The 23,404-nt window shown below is 46.4% G+C and overlaps 1 protein-coding gene across 1 annotated transcript in view; it reads right to left on the reverse strand.

The window, feature by feature from the left end:
- Positions 1–18,495, reverse strand: part of LOC142246482 (uncharacterized) — a 54,452-nt gene extending 35,957 nt beyond the window's left edge. Inside the window, exons 1-3 of the mRNA XM_075319544.1 lie at positions 18,449–18,495; positions 7,676–8,005; positions 4,379–4,678 (exon numbers count right to left, since the gene is read on the reverse strand). Coding sequence (XP_075175659.1) covers positions 4,379–4,678; positions 7,676–7,742 — 367 coding nt within the window. The 5' untranslated portion in view covers positions 7,743–8,005; positions 18,449–18,495. The remainder of the gene's footprint in view (positions 1–4,378; positions 4,679–7,675; positions 8,006–18,448) is intronic.
- Between the last annotated feature and the right edge of the window lie 4,909 nt (positions 18,496–23,404).

Consider the following 23,404-nt stretch of genomic DNA (forward strand, 5'->3'; position numbering starts at 1 on the left):
GAGCTCATGGATATGGAGGAATATTGTCATGCACGGACAAGGGGATGTCTGATGCACGGTGCAACACTGAGGTTACAACGGGGATGAAAAAGGGGAGAAAAGTCCTAATGATAGGGAGTGAGGAGCTGGACACCTCCTGACACTAACTTGGGTCTGAATCCTGAACTCCCCTAACATCTCTAAACAAATTCTTCCCCTTGTCGCCATCACGTGGCTAGTCCCTCACTGTCCCTTCACTCACCCTGAATAATGCCAAGGCTGATGAGTGCACTAGACTTCACCAGTACGGTAATAAGACACAGGAGAAGGAATACAGACAGGGGAACATAGGCAAAAATGATATACACCAACGATTGCAGCTGAACACCAGGGCTGCAAGAGACACAACTTCAGCAACTTCAATAGACTTGCTTCTTCCACCATGGTCAGTTCAGATTGATGAGATTCTATAACCGGCATCAGGTGATGGAACATGTGACTATTTAAAGGGAATGAGAGTGGTCAGAAAAGGATTGCACCTGAGGTTGAATTAACAAGGAACTACCAGCAAGGAAAAAGTCAGTAACCCTTGCAGCACAAAAAGAAAGCAAATACAGTTACAACCCAGAGTTGCACAAGGCAATGTGAAGCTCAGATCCCAAACATGTGAAAGGTCTCCTAAGAACAGGAGACACTCGTGACAACTACCTGGTAGGTGGTTTACCAGTCCTCTAGTGATAATCTCCTGCTGATAGAACTACAGTAAGTGACACATCGCTAGAATCAGTGCATCATGCTGCCCTCAGATTTGATACCAAAACCTGCTGAAAAATATTCTTGAATTATTTTGTATTACTATTAGTTAGATTATTTTTTTACTATATTGGTATAACTTATGCTCAAAGAATAAGGAAGTATTTTGGGATAACTTCATTAATTTTATTTTTTACATCGCTTATTTCTCTATATCCATATGGTGTTTGTGTATAGTCGCACATGCCAATTTACAGGCAAAAAGGAAGCATCACGGGTGTGTTCCAGGTGACAGACAATCCTGTGGTGTCCGACTATAGAGGTCACAGCATTTGGCTGTGGAAATTACTCCCTGACCATCTATTATTTCTGCTTGGTTCTCATCCCATTCCCTTTAGGACCCTGCGGATTTCCTCAGCCTGTCATGTGTTGTTCATGAGTACTTCCCTTGTCTTTATACACCTCCAATTCCTTATATACCTGCACTTTACTCAGAGCTGGTGATATTTCATATATCTTTATCAAGTCTTCAGTGCAAGCAGGCTGAGGAAGCGAGAGCGATACGCGTTCGGGACTGGGAGCGGCTCTTCTTTCTCCCCACTGTTTGGGTCTGTTGCCTCTTCCTGTCCATAGTATGGGTAAGCCTTGATTTCCTTATAAATTCTCTTGTTATTCATTATACAGCTTGGTAATTACCCTTGGACAGTTTTTGAGCTTTATTCTTCTATACACATGCAGCAGATTTGTTAATCTGGTCTATTTAGGAAAATACTTTGTTACTGAGGAAGATACTTTGTTACTGCTGCTATTATAGATTATGCAGATTTTGACTGCATTTACTGATTATGACCCATACATATACTGACTGGGGGGTGATTGCTGGTAGAAGTCCTCCTTATACCTCTACATACCTTGTTTATTGATGAACAATTATATTTTAATCTATATATGTATGTTTTTCTGAATTTCAATAAAGATTGTTACATTTTATGGAAATAGTACTCCTATGTGTTTGGTTGATACACATTTCTTATCAAACAGAAGCACTTCCGTGTGACCTCCAGGTGCCCGTGCAGTCTGTGTCCCGCTGCAGCCCCGCCGCTGCCTGCCCTGCAGTGTGTCAGTGTCTGCCCACAGTGTCAGCAGCTTGTCACGCTGCAGCGCAGGCAGACACTGACACACAGCAGTGCGTGCAGCCGCAGGGATGCTGAGCGCTGCTGTCAGGAGGTGAGATCATTACCTGCTGTGACGATCTCCTGCCTCCTGACGTCACCGCGGTCACTGCCGTCTCGCGAGCGGCCCGAGACTGTCACTAGCGGTGACGTCACGGGCTCTCGCGATACTGCTGACAACGCGGCGGGCATAGAAGGCAGTGACAGCGCTGATGGCAGGACTGCAGGAGATGATCACAGCAGGTAATGATCTCATCTAACCTCCTGATGGCAGCGCTCTTCATCCCCTGCAGTGACCTGGGCTATTGATGTTAGCTCAGGTCATTGCATTGCTCTCCCAGCCAATGGGGAACATTCTGTTCTTCATTGAATGGGACAATGACTATGGTATGGATCGCTGTGGGACCCCCCCCCCCACTCTTATTGGATTACGCCGGACGTGGAATTTATTGTTCTTTTCAATAAATTGGTGAAAGAGGGAATGTGGGGAGTGTTTTTTCAAATAAAACTTTTTTTGTTGTCTATTTTTTTATTTCTTACTGACTGGGTTGGTGATGTCGGGTATCTGATAGACGCATGACATCACGAACCCCAGAGCTTGATGCCAGATGACATTACACATCTGGCATCAACCACATATATTACCTCGTTTGCCAACGCACCAGGGCAACGGGATGAGTTGGGGCGAAGCGCCAGGATTGGCACGTCTAATGGATGCACCACTTCTGGGGCGGCTGCGGCCTGCTATTTTTAGACTGGGGAGTGTCCAATAACAGTGGGCCTCCCTAGTCTGAGAATACCAGACCACAGCTGTCCGCTTTACCTTGGTTGGTGATCCAATTTGGGGGGGACCCCACATTTTTTGTTTTAAATTATTTATTTAATGTAAAAGAACAGCGTGGGGTGCGCTTTGTTTTGGATTACCAGCCAAGGTGAAGCTGCCAGCTGTGGTCTGCAGGCTGCAACTGTCTGCTTTACTCTAGCTGGCTACAAAAGATGGGGGGACCTCACGTGGGTTTTTTTTAAATTATTTATTTATTGTATGGCTAAATACAAGGCTAAGCACCCCGTAGTGCCACATGAAAGTCACTAAAGGGTGCCAGCTTAGAAAATGCAGGGAGGTGGGACATTATATAGGTCTTTCTCATCTGTCTATCTATCTATCTATCTATCTATCTATCTATTCATCTATCCATCTTTCCCTCTATTCATTACCTGTCTGTCTATCGATTATCTATCTATTATCTATATTATTTTTTGCAGTTACAGCATAAAAAACGGAGGGACCAACCTGTGGAAAAACCGCGGCAAATCCGCGGTAAAAACGCATGCGTTTTTCCCGCGGATTTGGTGCGTTTTTTTACCGCAGGTGCGGTAATCTTCAACTCCCAGAAGTTTCTCAAGAAATTTTCTTGAGAAAAATCACTTTTCTAGTGCGCACATAGCCTTAGTGTCTAGTAGGGGTTGCCAAAGAGCTCATCGCATCCACTCCCTATCCCTACCTAAGGCCAAGATCAGGGTCAGCCTAGGGCCAGGTAGGCTAGTCAACGCATAGATGCCTAACCTATCTAAATTAGTGAGGAAGCCAGGGCCCAGCGGTAGGTTTGGTCAAGGGTCACCATCTCCCCCTTCCCTTCCCTTTCGCCATTTGCTTGCTACTCCTCCGTACCTAGTGTGACAGGAGGACGATTGCAAAATACAGCCCAGTTCTTCCCATCATAATTACATACATTGTTAGAAAAACTGATGGATCTCATTTATAAGTCAGTATCGAGCGGCGTTAGCGCCCATCACATGATACACTTGGCATTCTTTTATTTTTCAGTCCACCCCAGTGACTAAACTGTTCGTATGAAAGCACGAAAATCAAAATACTTGAAGAAAGTGTAGATAAAGTAGACTAAAGGGGGCTTTACACGCAACAACATCACTAACGAGATGTCGTTGGGGTCACGGAATTCGTGACGCACATCCGACCTCGTTAGTGACGTTGTTGAGTGTGACACGTACGAGCGACCACTAACGATCAAAGTTACTCACCTAATCATTGATCGTTGACACGTCGTTCATTTCCCAAATGTCGTTGCTGGTTTAGGACGCAGGTTGTTCGTCGTTCCTGAGGCAGCACACATTGCTACGTGTGATACCCCAGGAACGACAAACAACACGGTACCTGCGTCCTCCAGCAACGAGGTGAGAGTGACCTTCCTGCGGCTGCTTTCTGCCCCTCCGCTTCCATTGGACGCCTGCCGTGTGACGTCGCTGTGACACCGCACGAACTGCCCCCTTAGAAAAGAGGCAGTTCGCCGGCCACAGCGACGTCGCTAGGAAGGTAAGCCCGTGACGCACAAACGACGGGGGCGGGTGCTTTAGCTAGCGACATCGCTAGCGATGTCGCTGCGTGTAAAGTAGCCTTTAGACAAGCTGTCAGTAACTGGTGTATACAGAAGAATCAGAGATATTCACAAATTTACCTTCATACACCAGGCGGAAATCTGTCTCGAGTGGTTCCTGTAGGAAATCATGATAGACTCTACATGAGAAGATCTGCTCTCTGTCCTCTTCAGTGGGTATTATGGTCACGGTGCTGTCCACACTGAAGGTTCCATCTGGGTTTCTCCGAGGATCCTCAGTAGAAATACCATTTAGTTTTTCCCCATCCTTGAACCATTTGATATCAATGTCTACCGGGTAGAATCCAGTGGCGGAGCAGCGCAGGACGCTCTCTACATTCACTACAACCGTCTTCTTCGTGACTGTAACCTGCGGAGGAACTAAAAGTTTGTGTAAAACATCACTGACAAAGGAAAACGCAAATCTGTGCACGATCTTAAAGAAGGACACAATGTGTGAAAGAAAATAAAATAAATCAAATAAAAAAACAAAAAATAAAACTTATTAAAAAGCTCCAATCACCAAGCTTTTCCTATATAACCTAAAGCCAGTGCTATACTGGCACTATCAAGCTGATTCTATACATACCATTAGTTGTCAGCTCAGATGTTTAGGTTTTGAAATAGAAGAAAGTAAAGTTTGTAAAAGGAGCAGCGTTTTGAATGGCAGCAGCTGCCAATCAGCTGATAATTTGAGTGGGTATTCATAGTGATTCCTGACCACTCCCCCTGCTTGTTTGTCCTCCCTCTATCTGTTATTTATGTTAATTCTATTATAGAATCGTTTTACTAAGTGACTAGAAGGACCTGTGCTGATGTCATACTCATGTGACCAGAAGGGGCGGGGCCTCAGCTAACATAGGTGATACCAGGAAGCAACATTATTTTTCTGTTGGCTGCTACCCCGCCCCTTCTGGTCACATGGGTATGACATCAGCACAGGTCCTTTTAGTCATGAAGTAAATCGATTCTATAATAGAATTAGCATAAATAATAGGCAGAGAGGATAATTATGAATACCCACCTCAGCCATTAGCTGCTGTCATTCAAAAAGCTGCTTATTTTACAAACTTTACTTGTTTGTGTTTCAAAACCTATACATCCGAGCTGACAACTAAAGGTATGTATAGTATCAACCTGATAGTGCCAGTATAGTATTGGTGCGCTTTAAGCTATAATCACAAATATAAAGAATCCACCATCAATCCGAAACACCGTTCCTAGTCACTCACTTAATGGAAAAACAAATATATAAACATAAATGTTATGGAAAGGTGAAACAATTCGAAATGTATTTTGGTAGTCCTTTGTGGGCATAAAAAAAACCCAAACTACTACTACTAATAATAATAATAACATTTTGAAAACAGACAAACAGTTTTAAAAATACAGATAAAAAAACCATAAATTTGTCTCCACAAAAGAAAAGAGGTAAAAATTATTTGATAATCAACTGATAAAATATTAAGGTTCATAAATACTTGTGTCTGAAAAGTGAGCCTATGATAGTGGCTGCAGAAATTTCACTGATAACCAACATCATCTATACAGTGTTAGGTCCAGGCTGTAGCTGTAATTATTAAAACCTTTTGGATGTGTCCTATTGACATGTGAAAAGTTATGAACTGTAGGAATTCAGGTGCTGAGACTCCTGATGATTACTAAATGTAGAGGCAGAATTGTCACGTGTATAAGGACAGGCTCAGGGTTAGCGTTCCCATTTACCATCTGAGACCATGCACATTGAAATGTTGCTTTTTTCCTTTGGGCATTTTAGAGTTTATCCCTTCCCTTGTGCAGCAGCAGACTTACTCAGCTGTCTTCAGTTGAGCACTTCTGTATTTAAACCCTCTGATTCCTGGAGAGGTTGCTGGTTATTCTATTCATTTAGGAGCTAGCCAGGGAGTAGAGAGGATGTGTTCTTGCTTCTGTGATTGTTGTAAGTGGTTTCTACTACCTCCTTTTCTTTGTACCCTAACCCGTACACCTTTGGTTATCCCCCTGGTGCAGCTTTTAGGTGTGTATAAGGTTTTTGTTTACCCCTGTTAGTCATTCCTTGTTGATAGGTTCATGGGCTCTCCGCCCCGGTCTGTTCCCTGTGTCGGGGGATGTAGTCATCAGGACGGGACAGGAGATAGAGCTACATTGGAGCCTTCACCCTGACTACCTTTAAGTCTACTGTTGGGATAAGGGACAGCACAGGGACCCTAATCCTAGGGTCAGCCAAAAAGCCACTGTACCAGCTTTATCTCCCCATTACAAGAATGCTGCTCTGTAGTGATAAGCGGGGACTACCATGCTCTATACTCATGACTAGTGATAAGCGGGCACTACCATGCTCGGGGGCTCAGTACTCGTAACTAGTGATGAGCGCACTAGTATGGTAGTACTAGTACATAAATAGCATAATCTTACAGGTAGATAGAAGAGCGACCAAGATTATTAGAGGAATGGGTGGGCTGCAACACCAAGACAGGTTATTAAACTTGGGGTTATTTAGTTTGGAAAAACCAAGGCTTAGGGGGGATCTAATCACAATGTATAAACATATGAGGGGACAGTACAGAGACCTTTCCAAAGATCTCTTTACACCTAGGCCTGCGACTGGAACACGGGGGCATCCGCTACGTCTTGAGGAAAGAATGTTTAATCATAATCACAGACGAGGATTCTTTACTGTACGAGCAGTGAGACTATGGAGCTCTCTGCCGCATGATGCTGTAATGAGTGATTCACTACTAACATTTAAGCAGAGCCTGGACGCCTTTCTTGAAAAATGTAATATTACCAGTTATGTATATTAGATTTTATGACGGGGTGTTGATCCAGGGAACTAGTCTGATTGCCGGATGTGGAGTCAGGAAGGAAATTTTTTCCCCATTGGAGCTTATTTGCCACATTGGGGGTTTTTTGCCTTCCTCTGGATCAACATGTTAGGCTACGGGTTGAACTAGATGGACTTAGAGTCTCCCTTCAACCTTAAAAACTATGAAACTATGAATACCAGTAACGAGCACCTGAGCATGGTAGTGCTCACTCATCATTAGTTCTGAGTACTGAGCACCTGAGCATGGTAGCGCTCGCTCATCACTAGTTACCAGTAACGATCACCCAGGAATGGTGGTTTTCCTCATCACTAGCGCTCTGCTCAAATCTTCTCGGATAGCCAGCTGTGTACAGATCTATCATAGGCTTTGAGCAGAGCATTTAAAAATAAGGATAATCACAATAATCGGGTGGGTACTTCTGCCCCTCTGTTTAGTGATCAGTGGGGATCACAGCACCCAAATTTTCACCAATCAAATATCTACCCATGGCTTGTGACAAGCTTTAAACATTTTTTCAAAATTGTATGTACACTTTCTTAAATTGACTTACTTCCGATGTCCAACCTGACCTCCTTCTCCTTCATCTCCAAGCCATAGATCACTGAGCATTTGTACATCCCGCCATCAGGTATTTGTATATTAGAAATACTCAGGTTACCAATACCATTTTTTGATGCTTCTGGGCTCAGGGAATATCTGGGAGATGTTGTCCGCACAGTTTTATTATAGCTCAGGATTTCCTGGTTTAGAAAACTCCAGAATATTGTGAGATGATTGAGATCTACAGGAGGCTTCTCCACTGTGAACAGGCAAGGAACCCGGGCATCAGATCCCAGCCTGGCGGCGTGTATGGGGGGTCCGGTCAGCTCCAGTGATGACACTGTGGACAATCACACATTTAGCGTTATTATGTGCCATTCAAGACTGGATTATGGAGTTTGTATAGTCTCTCCATGTTTGTGTGGATTATTTTTGGGTTTCCCAGTTTTTCTCTACACACGAAAAACATATTGATAAGATAGTTGCCTTCTGATACAAACTTCCTGACCTTCAGAGCCACATCCAGATCCGAGAGAAGGTCGTGAACCATATCCCGCACCAGCCCCTCATAGTAGACACCCAGAGCCCCCATTACCAGTGTAATGATATCCAAAGCTTTACAAGAAAAATGACATTGAGGCAGAGTACAACGATCCAGAGGTTCCTACCTTATCCCCATTCAGATCTGCTCTTCTCGTATATGGGGATACCTTCAAAAGTCACCATCTGGAGACCTGCTCTTTATAGCTGTTTGCCAGACCTGCCACTTATGCACCAAGCTGGAAGACAGCTGCAAGCCACACATGTAGGGCCTGTGATCCACAGGTTGTGGACCCTTGATATACACTATGAAGGTATATGGATCTCGTAGAATAGAGTTCACGCCCGTGGCCAACTTCTGATATTTCATGTGTACAGTAGACCTCTTGGACTGGAGGTCCTGGGGTCACCAAGTCCTCACCCATTTTTAGCTTGTAATCTGTTGAGTGATAGATACAACAATCCAACCTCGCTCGCCAAAGCCCGACGTACTGAGCGGTCACATTCTCAGATGCAATGTGCAGTGCAGCTGCCGTAGGGTTACGAGGGAGGTGGTGGTTGTACACAGTACAGTAAGCCATTGTGCGCTTATTACTGCCGTTACTGGAACATATTGGTAAAACTGTTTTTGAGACTGATCACGGGACGCAGGCTCCAGATGTCTCCGCAGCCTTTACTTTCTCTGGCTTACATATGTTAAAGTGGCACACCCATAAAAATATGTATTGTGTTTTCTGATAGTATCATAATGTAAACAGTTGTGAGGAGGGGTGAGGGGTGCGTATGAGACTATATAATATCTCATCCAGAAAACCTTATGGTCAGACCCAGGAGGACAACATACTGTAAATTGTCAATCTGACCACATTTCTGCAGTGACTCCTATGCAGAGTCGCTCAAAGGTCTATTCTGTAAGAGCTTTCTTTATCCTTTTTGTTTTATGCTGTTTTTGCTTTTATGTGTGTCTTTTTTGTATTATCTTTTTGTCATTGTTGTAAGCATTGTACTTTTTTCCGGATATTAAGTTGTAAAGTTTGATAAGTTTGTTCCTAACTGTTCTAAATGTACCCACAACCTCTAAGAGGGAACTTTTAGCCTTGTTGTGTTACCCTGTGTATGCCAAACTGCAAAAAGAGTACCTATGAGGTTCTTGGGAAAGCCGATGGTGTGTATGCTAGTGTATGACCCCGACGCCTCTCTGGCCTAAGAAAGCGGCAAGTAGTGACAGAAAGAAGTGTGGTGTGGATGTGAGAACTGGCTGTGGATGCACTCAGCTCATTATCAGCTAATTACTACTAGGGGTGTGATAATTGCGGCCGCAGACCTTGTGGAGACGCTGGAGGGGGCCCCCCGACACCTGCGCCTACTTCAGCTGAATGTATTATAACGCAGAAACCCGCCAGGTCCCTGCACATACGTACATGCCACCAGCCAAACAGAGGTCAACACATAACGTCGGCCTAGGATGGAGACATATATATCATGGTGGGGACATATATACCAAGAAGGGAACAAGGATGTGGACATATATACCAGCAAGGAACCCAGGATAGGATCATATATACCAAGAAGGGGCCCACGGTGGAGGCTGATATATTAGGAAGGGGTCCAGGATGATGACATATATAGCAGGAAGGAGCCAAGAATGTGCACATATATACCAGGAAGTAGCCCAGGATGCGCCCATATATACCAGGAAGTAACCCAGGTTGTGGACATATATACCAGGAAGTGGTCCAGGATAGGGACATATATGCCAGGAAGCTGCCCAGGATGGGGACATATATGCCAGGAAGGAGCCCAGGATGGGGATATATGCCATGATTGGGCCCATAATGGGGCTATATTTACCAGGACATACAGTGTGCCCACCCATATCCTGTTCACCACCATTAACTTGAGACTGGCGGCAGCTATAGGCATAGAAGTGGTGTATAGGTATAGTAAAGTATCCATGTGTTATGCAATGAAACCAGTTATAGCGCCACCTGGTGGAATACAACGGAGTTAGCATTTTTATTTCGAAAACGGAACGAGATAGAGGAAAAAAGTGAATTACAAAGTTGTAGTGCAACATCAATTCAATACGAATCGACACCTTGCATACAGAAATGCTATGATTAGAATGTGTAAAACTCACAAGGCTCCGGACGTGAAGCGATACCTCATGGAGACCTTCCTACAAGTCATTGGGTATGGTGGCTGCATGGAGTGGTGTCCACGCTCGCCTGACCTGACCCCATTGGACTTCTTTCTGTGAGGTCACATCAAACAGCAGGTGTATGCGACCCCTCCACCAACATTGCAGGACCTGCGACGACGTATCACAGATGCTTGTGCAAACGTATCACCTACCATATTGCACAACGTGCAGCAAGATACAGTATGCTGTGCAGAGGCCAGATGTGCATTGCAGCTGACGGGGGACACTTTGAGCATCAAAGTTAAATGAGCACCATATGCGTGACCAGCATTCAATATTTCATATCATAGCATTTCTGTATGCAAGGTGTCGATTCGTATTGAATTGATGATGCCCTACAATTTTTTACTTTTTTTCTCTATCTCGTTCTGTTTTCGAGATAAAAATGCTAAGTCTGTTGTTTTCCACCAGGTGGTGCTATAGGTAGTTTCATTGCATAGCGCATGGCTACTTTACTATCCCTAGAAACCACTTCTATGCCTATAGCTGCCGCCGTTCTCAAGTTAATGGTGGTGGACAGGATATGGGTGGACACACTGTATAATCCCTTTAGTTTTTCAAAGATTGGGATTAGGTGTATCTTTGAATAACCATGTATATCCAGTCCACTACATTCTTTTTAATCGTTAAAAACATTGAAATTTTTTAGGAGCGTTTTTAAAATGTTTCCCCCTTTACAGTAGCATCCAAGGCTGTGTATGTTCATAACAGATTTATATTTCTACACGTGGCGATTTATACTCAATTCTGAATAAATGCAGATGTTTCGAAAGCAAAATTCTATTTTTTTTTTCATCATTTTAAGATCGGTAACTTCTCCATCCTGTGATTTCCTTCATTTCACACCTTTTCCTTCTCGATGCTGCAATTTTTATTTTAAAGGGAACCAGTGAGGTCCACTATGCACCCAGAGCCACGAGCAGTTCTGGGTGTATATTGCTGATCACTGTTTAACCGTTCCTGTATCTAGTAGCATAGATAAAGAGATCTATAGGAAAAGTATTTCTGAAGATTCTTTATCATATGCTAATGAGTGCAGGGACTAGTCACAAGGGCGTTATATCCCACGACTAGTTCACCCCCTTAGCATGTAAATACGTCCCTGTGGGTGTGCTAACATGCTAATGAATGTGCGTCAGAGGCATGGTTGGGCTCACCTCTCGTTTTCAGCTCAGTGTGAATGATCAGAACGTCCCCGGACTTTCGGTCATGCGCACTACACCAGTTTGAAGCAAGGACTCGTACATCTGGTTTGATAGTGCGCATAACTGGAAGCGTGGTGACTCCTGATAATGTGCATTGAGCTGAAATCCAGCGTCGTGCACGGTGGCAGCAGAGAGGTGAGCGCGACCATACCTCGGACTCTATGCATTCATTAGCATGATAGCAGGCCCACAGGGGCATACTTACATGTCAACTAGCCAAGGGAAGTAACATCCTTGCGACTAGTCCCTGGCCTCATTAGCATATTATAAAGTATCTCTAGAAATACTTTTTCTATAGATCTCTTTATCTATGCTAGTGTATACAGAGACAGTTAAGGCTGCTTTACACGCAGTGACATTGCTAGCGATGTCGCTGGTGAAAGCACCCGCCCCTGTCGGTTGTGTGTCACGGGCAAATCGTTGCCCGTGGCACACAACATCGCTAGGACCCGTCACACATACTTGCCTGCCTAGTGACGTCGCTGTGGCCGGCGAACCTCCTCCTTTCTGAGGGGGCGGTTCGTGCGGCGTCACAGCAACGTCGTACGGAAGCCGTCCAACAGAAGCGGAGGGGCGGAGAGCAGCCAAAAAAAAGTGACGCCCACCTCATTGCCGGAGGACGCAGGTACGGTGTTGTTCCTCGTTCCTGGGGTGTCAAACATAGCGATGTGTGCTGCCTCAGGAACGACGAACAACCTGCGTCCTGCACCAGCAACGATACAGTATTTGGGATTAGAACGACACGTCAACGATCAACGATTAGGTGAGTAATTTTGATCGTTAGCGGTTGTTCGTACGTTTCACACGCAACAATGTCGCTAACGAAGCCGGATGTGCGTCACGAATTCCATGACCCCAGCGATATCTCGTTAGCGATGTCGTTGCGTGTAAAGCCCCCTTTAGGCAGGGATTAGCAATATGCACCCAGAACTGCTCATGGTTCGACAGATTCACTTTAAGAAGTTTATATATACAACAGTAATATATATATATATATATATATATATATATATATATATATATATATATATATATACAGTTAGGTCCAGCAATATTTGGACAGTGACACAAGTTTTGTTATTTTAGCTGTTTACAAAAACATGTTCAGAAATACAATTTATATATATAATATGGGCTGAAAGTGCACACTCCCAGCTGCAATATGAGAGTTTTCACATCCAAATCGGAGAAAGGGTTTAGGAGTCATAGCTCTGTAATGCATAGCCTCCTCTTTTTCAAGGGACCAAAAGTAATTGGACAAGGGACTCTAAGGGCTGCAATTAACTCTGAAGGTGTCTCCCTCGTTAACCTGTAATCAATGAAGTAGTTAAAAGGTCTGGGGTTGATTACAGGTGTGTGGTTTTGCATTTGGAAGCTGTTGCTGTGACCAGACAACATGCGGTCTAAGGAACTCTCAATTGAGGTGAAGCAGAACATCCTGAGGCTGAAAAAAAAGAAAAAATCCATCAGAGAGATAGCAGACATGCTTGGAGTAGCAAAATCAACAGTCGGGTACATTCTGAGAAAAAGGAATTGACTGGTGAGCTTGGCAACTCAAAAAGGCCTGGGCGTCCACGGATGACAACAGTGGTGGATGATCGCCGCATACTTTCTTTGGTGAAGAAGAACCCGTTCACAACATCAACTGAAGTCCAGAACACTCTCAGTGAAGTAGGTGTATCTGTCTCTAAGTCAACAGTAAAGAGAAGACTCCATGAAAGTAAATACAAAGGGTTCACATCTAGATGCAAACCATTCATCAATTCCAAAAATAGACAGGCCAGAGTTACATTTGCTGAAAAACACCTCATGAAGCCAGCTCAGTTCTGGAAAAGTATTCTATGGACAGATGAGACAAAGATCAACCTGTACCAGAATGATGGGAAGAAAAAAGTTTGGAGAAGAAAGGGAACGGCACATGATCCAAGGCACACCACATCCTCTGTAAAACATGGTGGAGGCAACATGATGGCATGGGCATGCATGGCTTTCAATGGCACTGGGTCACTTGTGTTTATTGATGACATAACAGCAGACAAGAGTAGCCGGATGAATTCTGAAGTGTACCGGGATATACTTTCAGCCCAGATTCAGCCAAATGCCGCAAAGTTGATCGGACGGCGCTTCATAGTACAGATGGACAATGACCCCAAGCATACAGCCAAAGCTACCCAGGAGTTAATGAGTGCAAAAAAGTGGAACATTCCGCAATGGCCAAGTCAATCACCAGATCTTAACCCAATTGAGCATGCATTTCACTTGCTCAAATCCAGACTTAAGACGGAAAGACCCACAAACAAGCAAGACCTGAAGGCTGCGGCTGTAAAGGCCTGGCAAAGCATTAAGAAGGAGGAAACCCAGCGTTTGGTGATGTCCATGGGTTCCAGACTTAAGGCAGTGATTGCCTCCAAAGGATTCGCAACAAAATATTGAAAATAAAAATTTTTTGTTTGGGTTTGGTTTATTTGTCCAATTACTTTTGACCTCCTAAAATGTGGAGTGTTTGTAAAGAAATGTGACAATTCCTACAATTTCTATCAGATATTTTTGTTCAAACCTTCAAATTAAACGTTACAATCTGCACTTGAATTCTGTTGTAGAGGTTTCATTTCAAATCCAATGTGGTGGCATGCAGAGCCCAACTCGCGAAAATTGTGTCACTGTCCAAATATTTCTGGACCCAACTGTGTGTATATATATATAATATATATATAATATATATATAATATATATATATATATATATAATATATATATATATATATATATATATAATGTGACAACCTCAATAGAACAGAGGTGCCGACCAATATTATCGGGTACAAAGTTAGATAAAAACTCAAGATAATCATTTCTATTCTTGTCATAGTTGTCGGTATCCTTAGTCCGGGATCCTTGGCTCTTCCAGTGCTTCGGCTGCCAGGGAGGATCGGACGGACCGCCGGACAGGGGCAGTATGAATGGAGTCCCTCACATGGGCGTACCCAGCGAGGGGCAGGGGGGGCAGCTGCCCCCCCCCAAAGCAGGGGCACGCACTTAATATGACGTGTCTCTGTCAGGTAGCGGGTGCGTCAGGTGTGACGCCCTGGCAAAACCAGTCAGGTCCCCGCACAACACCATCCCTCACAGGGTTACATCACCTGAAACCCTAGTCACCCCCCCCTTAGGGCAAGACAGACACACCAGTGGGCGGGACCATGCGGTTAGGAAACGCCCACCTAGGGGTCTAGACAGCCCGGGGTGGGAAACAGAGCATATCAAGTTCAGCGTAGATAAAGTCTAGAGGTCAAGTTGAGAGGAAGGAAGGCTGAAGCTAGGTGTAGCTCCAGCGGAGGCGAAGTTCAAGATGACCGGTACCAGGGTCGGAGCCCTGGTACCTTGGCTAGGTGGCAGACGGTGGTCCCCGTCAGCAGGCGACGGGAAGACTGCAGCCGGGGATCCGAGGTGGACCGGGGCAGGGTCGTAGCCCGCCGGTACAGACACCAGAGACCCGACCCGGAAACCGAACACAGAAGGGGGTACTTGGACCCTGAAGCCAGGACCGGAAACAACGGCCTAGCTAATTAACCAATTGAGGGCAGGATTTTAGGTCCTGTCCCAACCAAAGTCCCGAAAGCAGACAACCACCCACAGAGAGGGATAGGGCAACCGCCCGGGCCCATAGAGCCCACGGGTCAGCGTCAGCGGACACGGCTCCTCAGGTACACAAAAGGCCAGGAGCGGACTCCCGTGTTCCAGACCGGGAAGTCTACACCACTCACAAACTTAGTGCAGCGGAACAGACGGCGACCACCAACCCGAGTGGGGGACCCGAATACAACCGGCCACGGTGGCCGGCCACCAGCACCTTGGTTTACCAAAAGACTCGTGTGATTAATTTCAGAGTGAGTAACCAAACATCTCCCTGGTACGTCCGGGTGTGCAGGTCCCTGCCATCGCCATACCCTGCACAGAGACACTGGGCCCTGGGGCAACCATCCCTACCCAAGGAGGGGTTAACATCCAGCTGCCCTTACATCTCCCCCGTGTGTCCCACAACAGCAGCGGTGGTGTCCCACCTCACCACACACCAAGGGTGGCATCACGAACCGAGTACGGCCAAGCCCGTACAACTACGTCCTCTTTTTCATTTGGCGTGTCCGCGTGACCCCCGGGTCCGGAGGATCCCTCGAGCCACACAGCGGGTCCTGATTCGAGCAGCCCAGCTGCTACAGGCATGGGGGTGGCACACAGGCAGCGCGGGTGGTGAGGAGAGGACAGGGTGGCATGGTGCATCGGCACCCGCAACCCACTAGTACCGCAGGGCAGGCTGAACGCTGCTCCCGCAGCCGCTCCTAGTAGGAGCTTTAAAATCCCGTCCTCGGTGCCTGCCGGCCGCTCTGCACTGCAAATCAGCACAGCGGGGACTGGACTGGAATGGAGTGATGACATTGACATCATCACTCTGTGTCCCGTTGTGTCGAGTCCTCCAGTGCAGAGCGGCCGGCATAGTCACCAGCTGGGGAGACTGAGGTGCTGCCACAAGTAAAAAAAAAATGTAAATATTAAATCAGACAGTCTGGGGGCCTGGGGAGCTATTGTATATGATGGGGGGGCTGAATATGGGAGCCCTGTGGAGGGGCTGTATATGATATGGGAGTGTACCGCCCCGGGGCTCGGCCGGCTGCTGAGCCACTCGGATCCGTGCTCGTCGGTGGGTGGCTCGAGCTCCTCACGGACCCGGGGGTCACGTCGCTCTGAAAGGGAGTTGCTGGCGCAACGTGTAGGGACTTCGGTGGGGAGGTCCACGGCCGGAGCCGCGGTTGTTTTTGAGGATTTAAGCTCGTGATGCCACCCACGGGTCATGGTGAATGGATGGACACCACCGCTGCCGTTGACTAGGCTCCCGGGGACGGTGTTGCTCAGCTTGGTGTTGACCCCTCCGTGGGTAGGGGGATGATGGTCCTGGGGGACCGAGGGAGGTGCTGAGGCGGGGGATGGATGCGTGGTGGCGTGTTGGTGCGGCGCGGTGCGCGGCCCGAAGGTACTGTTGTACTCACTATTACAAACACGCTGAAGTCTCTGGTAAACTAAACAAAATGGTGGACGGTGCCCGCAGCCGGCTGCGCTTCTCCCCTTTTTAGGTTGGGAGTTTCCGCCTTTCTCCTGCACCTCACTTGTTGTAAAAATGATGACTCCTATGCCTGTGCAACGGTAGTCCGCTCCCCAGCCTTGTGTGTGCCAGTAGAGCTCGTTTGCCCGCAGACGTTGGCCCGTGGGGTCTTGATGCCTAGGCGGTGGCTTTCTACCCCTATCGTTGGGCTGTTGTCTTCAGTCGGGTCTTAGGTGGGAAAGGGCCTAAAGTCCAGTCTCCTGAATCAGTTGATTCGACTCGGTCCAGTTGTTTCTGGGCCTCGTACTGGGTCTGAATACCCCTCCTGGTGCTCAGGTTTCCAATCGGTTCCCCGGTTTGGTACCGGCGGGCCACTACCCGCTCCCGGTCCCTTACGGTTCCACCTCCTGCAGGTGGCCACCACCGTCTGCCTCCTTGCCACGGTATCAGGCCTACGACCCTGACACCGGTCAGTGTTAATGCTGCAGACCTGACACCTCAGGCCTGCTGCACTTGAACTTGACTCCTAACAGACTCAACTTCACTTCTCCACTGCACTGAACTGAACTCTCTGTTTTTCCTGCCTCAGGGCCTGTGTACTCCTCGGTGGGCGTGGCCAACCACCTTGCTCCGCCCCCCTGGTGTAAACATCAAACCCTGAGGGAGGTAACAAGGGTTTTGTAGGTTGGCTGCTGGTACCTTTTTAGGGAAAGGTGTTTGTGTAAGGGACTACCTGTGATAACCTGGCTAGTCCAGGGCGTCACAGGAGCGCTATGGTTGGACTGTATATGAGATGGGAGCCCTAAGGGGGGACTGTATATGAGATGGGAGCCCTATGGGGGGTTGTATACAGTATGTGTTTGTGGGGGGGCTATGTGACCGGTTCTTTTGCCCGGTCACATGGTGCTGTCTAAGGTCCTGCTCCAGGTCCTGTGCTGCATAAATGCAGAAATACGCAGCATGTGAACGCACCTTTTTCTTTAAAACAACTAATCGTTGGAATTTCTTCCAGTTATAATTTATTAGTTTGCTTATTTACATTTAGAAGACATCGAGGCTCCTACATGGATATGTTAAGTAATTTCTGTAGGAAATGAAATTGAGAGGAAGCGACCCCCAGCCTAGAGACCCATAAATTCCATGTTTCCCAATAGGTGTATATTAGTGATCACTGATGAGCGAGTGCAATCATTACTATTCGCATTATTCGTTATTCGGCCGGTATCGCTGGTGCTCGTGAGTGATGTGTCCATCAATATGGATCTGACACAATCTGACAGCTCCCGTCACTACATAAAGTGAGCGGGCACTCAGTGAGGGCAGATTGAACGTTAGGCTCTCTCTGGGGGGCTCCTTCACCTTTTCCGTTCTAATATTTTACAACCTGAACGACCATGGCTTGCCCCCCCTAGTTTTGATCATGGGTACACCCATGGTGCCTCATCTATACATGTACACAGACGTAACGATACAGTGACACAGACCGGCAGAGACGGCTGCATCTGACACGATGATCAAAGAAGCTTTTCCTGAGCACAAATAATAATTAACACTCAGCAAACTCGATAATCATGGAGGGACCGCACCCGTAAGGAGAGTCCCGGAGACTCCCAGGGTCTATGAAGCCCCCCTCCCTCCGCCACCGCCTACGTCTGCAGCTATAACCTCCAGAAGTGCAGGTCCCCACAATACCAGCATTGTCCCCCCTTATTCAGCGCCGTCCCCTATACAATCATATACTGACCCGAGCCACACAGAGCCAGGAAGAAGAGGAATGACCCTACGCCCTCCTCCATTTTATCCAGAAGGCGAAGTGTTTTGCTTTTTTTCAAAACTTTGAAATCAGTTCTACTTTCAGTTTCTTTTTCCAAGTTTATTTGAGTTCAGCTGACTTAACTCTTTCCTCACTTGTTGCAGATCCCTCCTCTCTCCATGATCCTAAAATATCGTCTCTTCTCTAGTATTTATACTGTGTATGTATGTGCAGAGTATATAAAGTATACGGTGGCAGGGCGACGCTCCCAGGACGTATTTCCCCAATGCCAGCAGCGCCATGGTAGGATATTTCTGCCTGTGCAGACAACATTGTTAAGGCTGGAAATGGCAGATGACAGCAGACACAGACAGAGCCGCACGATCAGAATGAACTCAGGTGAACTTCACCCGACTTCATCCTCCTACCGCGGCTCTGTCTGTGTCGCGTACTGACTAGCGGTCACCCGTGAAGGACTCACCAATGACCGCTAATCCCCTGAGTGACTGAATTGAGCAGCGTGATTACCGCTGCTGTCACTCAGGTTACCCGTGGCTAGTTGTATTCTCACCCCGTGACCGCAACTCACCTGTGACTTCATCGCTGTCACTCGGGCGACTTGCTGTCACAGTTGGAGGATCCAGCGGTGGCCGCGAGTAACCTCAGTGACAGCTCAGCTGATTGCGCGGCTCACCTCAGTTGCTGCGTGGAGCTGACAGGAGCGGCGGTGTTCTTCTGCAGCTCCTGTCACCTTCATGTAGCAGAGCTGAGAGCAACGCGGGACCTCCGTGGATTATGACATGGATGGGTTTTTTGGGTACTTAATAAAGTGGTGAACGAGGGTCTTTGTTATTGTTTATTATTTCAAATAAAGGATTTTTTTACTGTTTGTGTTTATTAACTTTAATTTACAGGTTAATCATTGGGGGTGTCTCATAGATGCCTGCAATGATTAATCTAGGATTTAGTGGCAGCTATGGGCTGCCATTAACTCCTTATTACCCTGATTGCCAACGCACCAGGGAAAATCGGGAAGAGCCGGGTACAGTCCCAGAACTATCGCATCTAATGGATGCGGCCATTCTGGGCGGCTGCTGGCTGATATTGTTAGGCTGGGGGGCTCCCCATAACGTGGAGCTCCCCATCCTGAGAATACCAGCCTTCAGCCGTATGGCTTTATCTGGCTGGGGGGACCGCACGCTGTTTTTTAAAATTATTTATTTATTTATTTATTTTACTGCACAGCATAGACATGCCCACCGGCTGCTTTGATTGGTTGCAGTGAGACGGCTGTCACTCAGCGTGGGGGCGTGTCTGACTGCAACCAATCATAGGCGCCGGTGGGCGGGGAAAGCAGGGAATACGAGATTGATTAATGAACGGCCGGCATTTTCAAAAGAGGAGAAGCCGCCGGAGCAGTGTGAACGCCGTGCAGCGCCGCGCTGGTGATCGGGGATCAGTGAGTATGAGGGGGGGGGGGATAGACCGACATGGACAGAGAGAGAGACCGACAGAGAGAGAGACCGACCGACCGACAGACCGATCGACAGAAAGAGAATAGAGACCGAGAGGGAGAGACCGACTGACAGAGATAGAGATTGACAGACATTGTGAGACATCACTCGTTTCCAGTGTTTTAGGAAACATGCGAGAAATGTATTTAGAAAATCGGATTTCACTAGGATGGTGTGAGTGCCTGTCCAGTGACATCCGATTATTTACACGCTCCCATAGACTTGCATTGGAAAGACTCGCAGGAGAAACTCGGCAAAACGCAGCATGCTGCGATTTTTTTTCTCAGTCCGATCTGGACTGAGAAAAAAAATCGCAGATGAGAGCTGAATCATTCACTAACATGTGTCCGATTCCAATGCGGGATTTTCTCACACTGCACTACTGCGAGAAACTCGCAAGTGAGAAGCCGGCCTAAGGGAGGAGGTCGGATTCCACCCCTGAAGCCACAAGCAGATTTATGTATATATTGATGTATGGCGTATATGATGTTGACGATAATAATGTTTTTTGGGGAAATGTTGCCATCCAGTGGCCGGTTTAAGTAGAGCCTGTAAAAACAGGTGACCGAGCTATGAGAAAGGGTTAAAGGGAATCTGTTGCCACTTTGACCTTTTTTATCCCTGCCTCTGCACTTCCTTACCATTGTTTTCACCGCCTATTATCGTCCCAGCCTCATGCGATGTGTAGTTCCTGCTCTGAAATCCTGCACTTGTCCACTAAAAAGTAAAAGGAGGCAAAAAACGAGATAGTTATACTTACCAAGTCTCCCGCGCTGCTATCACACTACTCCTGGGTTCGCTCATTAACATTCATGCATATTCACTGCTTCCCACGCCCACCCTTTGTGACAGTGTCTGTGATTGGTTCAAATCACACTGCTGGCATGTCGGCGTCTTTGATTGTAGAGTGTAAAAATAAATAAATAGGAAAAAATGGCGTAAGGTCCTCTTATATTGATACCAAGCGCAGATAAAGCAGACGGCTACAGGCTACAGCCCCCAGCTGTGTGTGATATCTTGGCTGTGTATCAAAATACAGGGGACCCCATGCGGCTTTTTAAAAAATGATTTATATAATAGGAAAATGGCATGCAGTCCCCCCTAATTTGGATATCCAGCCAAAATAAAGCCTGACAGCTGGGGGCTGGTATTCTCAGGCTGGGGAGGCCCACGAATAACCTTTAATAAAGCCCAGCCTGATAAAGTGAAATAATGAGAGAGAACAGAAACCAACCTCTTGGCCATTATCTTGGAGATACTTTTGGTGTCAGAGTTCATTACCAGTGATGAGCAAGTACTACCATGCTCAGGAGCTCGGTACTCATAACTAGTGATGAGCAGGCACTACCATGCTCGGGTGCTCAGTACTCGTAACTAGTGATGAGCGGGCACTACCATGCTCACGGGATTTGTACTCATAACTAGTGATGAGGGAGCACTACCATGCTCAGATGCTCATTACTCATAACTAGGGATGAGCGGGCACTACCATGCTCGGGTGCTCCGTACTCGTAACTAGTGATGAGCGGGCACTATCATGCTCAGGAGCTCGGTACTCATAACTAGTGATGAGCGGGCACTACCATGCTTGGGTGCTCGGTACTCATAACTAGTGATGAGGGAGCACTACCATGCTCGGGTGCTCAGTACTCGTAACTAATGATGAGCGGCATTTGATACATGTTCAATTGGGGAATTTTTTCCCTTACTCCCCAACTACCTCATATATACACTTATGCACATACCATTACCTATTTTTCTTTTTTCTTTACATTACCTCATTGCAATTGTCACTTTATATTTATTACCACATAAATATAGTGCTTCTCTATCTTGAAAAAGCTGTTCCACCATGCGAAACGCGCGTCGATGATGTCCAGGTTCCTCACTGGGGGGTTTTCAAATTGAAGGTGTTTATTCTGTTACATCAAAGCTCCAGGTAATACTCTGTCCGTATTTGGGAGTTTGTTAGAGTTTGCTAGAATGGTTCACTTATACATATAACCTATATGTGATGATTTTACTCCTATACTGGACTGTTTAGCTCTATTTAGCTATTTACTTATTATATAGTCCTGGTTAGTGTCCTAATTTTTGACACTTATTTCTATCCTTTTTTTTTTTTTTGCTGCAATTTTACACTGACCAAGGGTCTCGGATCTGCCCGACTGAACTCTCACTGTATTTAGATACACTGCGGCCGATTTATTTCTAGGATTTATTTATATCCATTTTTGAATGACCTTTGTGTTGTTCTGAGAACAACCCTGTCTGTGTAACAATTCTTCCATCCCCTCCAGTTGATTCACTTTGGTGATGTCTTAATCATGTTTTTAATTGTCTCTTGTGATTTTTTTCATGTGAAATAAAATTTTGTCTATTTTTGCACATATACTCGTTGTTTCTCTTGTCTTTTTATATATATATAGATATATATACACACTGTGTATATAATACCGTATATATTTATTCTTGTATTGTCAGGCATTTATTATAGCACTATTGCTCTTACCTTATATATAAACTTACCCCTTGTGATATCAAAACCCAGGTGTAATGAGACGCTAAACCACTAGGAGTCACTAGATACACTAGTGGAGGAGATCTGTGGGGTAGTTGAACAAGCCAGGTGTCAGTAGCCAGGAGATCACATCAGCAACAGGGGGAGAGAGAGAAGCCGAAGTCAATGAGCGAGTCGAGGGTCTGTTAACCAGGAAGTCGCATCAAGTACCAGGAAGAGAGCGGAGGCAGGGTCAGGGTACAAGCCGAGGTTCGTAGCCAAGAGGACACATCGGCTACATGGGAGAGAGTGGAGTCGGGGTCAGGGTACAAGCCGAGGTTAGTAGCCAAGAGGACACATTGGCTACATGAGAGAGAGTGAAGTCGGGGTCAGGGTACAAGCCGAGGTTAGTAGCCAAGAGGACACGTCAGGTACACGGTAAAGAGCGAAGCCACGGTCAGAAAACAAGTCGAAGGTCAGGGAGGTAGGGAGTCAAGTCAGAGAAGGGGAGGAGACAGGACGGGGTACAAGGAACTAGGTAGCGGGACATGATTGGATCAGTCAGTTACGGGAACTAGAGATGTGCACTACAAAACAGGATGTCACGCTGTACTCTAAGATGTACAATAGCAGTACAGCGCAGTAATGTGGGACTGAGAGGATACCTGAAACTATCTGAGAAGGTAGTTAGCTGGTAAACCACTAGGGGGCGTAAAATGGAGGAAACGTATGAGCAGTGAATTCGCTAGCAGAGGTAATACTAGTCAAGCCCACCAGATGGCAGTAGAATCGTCAGAAAGCCGTGTCACAACATGAGGTCTTGTAAATACACAAGGGCAAAGTCTAAACATAGTCAGAGGGAAGCAAATAGTCAGTAGCCGGGAAATCAGAGCCTAGAAGTGAGGGGGAGTGGGAAGACAAGACAGAATTAAG

Source organism: Anomaloglossus baeobatrachus, chromosome 7, assembly GCF_048569485.1.
Source record: "Anomaloglossus baeobatrachus isolate aAnoBae1 chromosome 7, aAnoBae1.hap1, whole genome shotgun sequence".
Lineage (NCBI taxonomy): Eukaryota > Metazoa > Chordata > Amphibia > Anura > Aromobatidae > Anomaloglossus > Anomaloglossus baeobatrachus.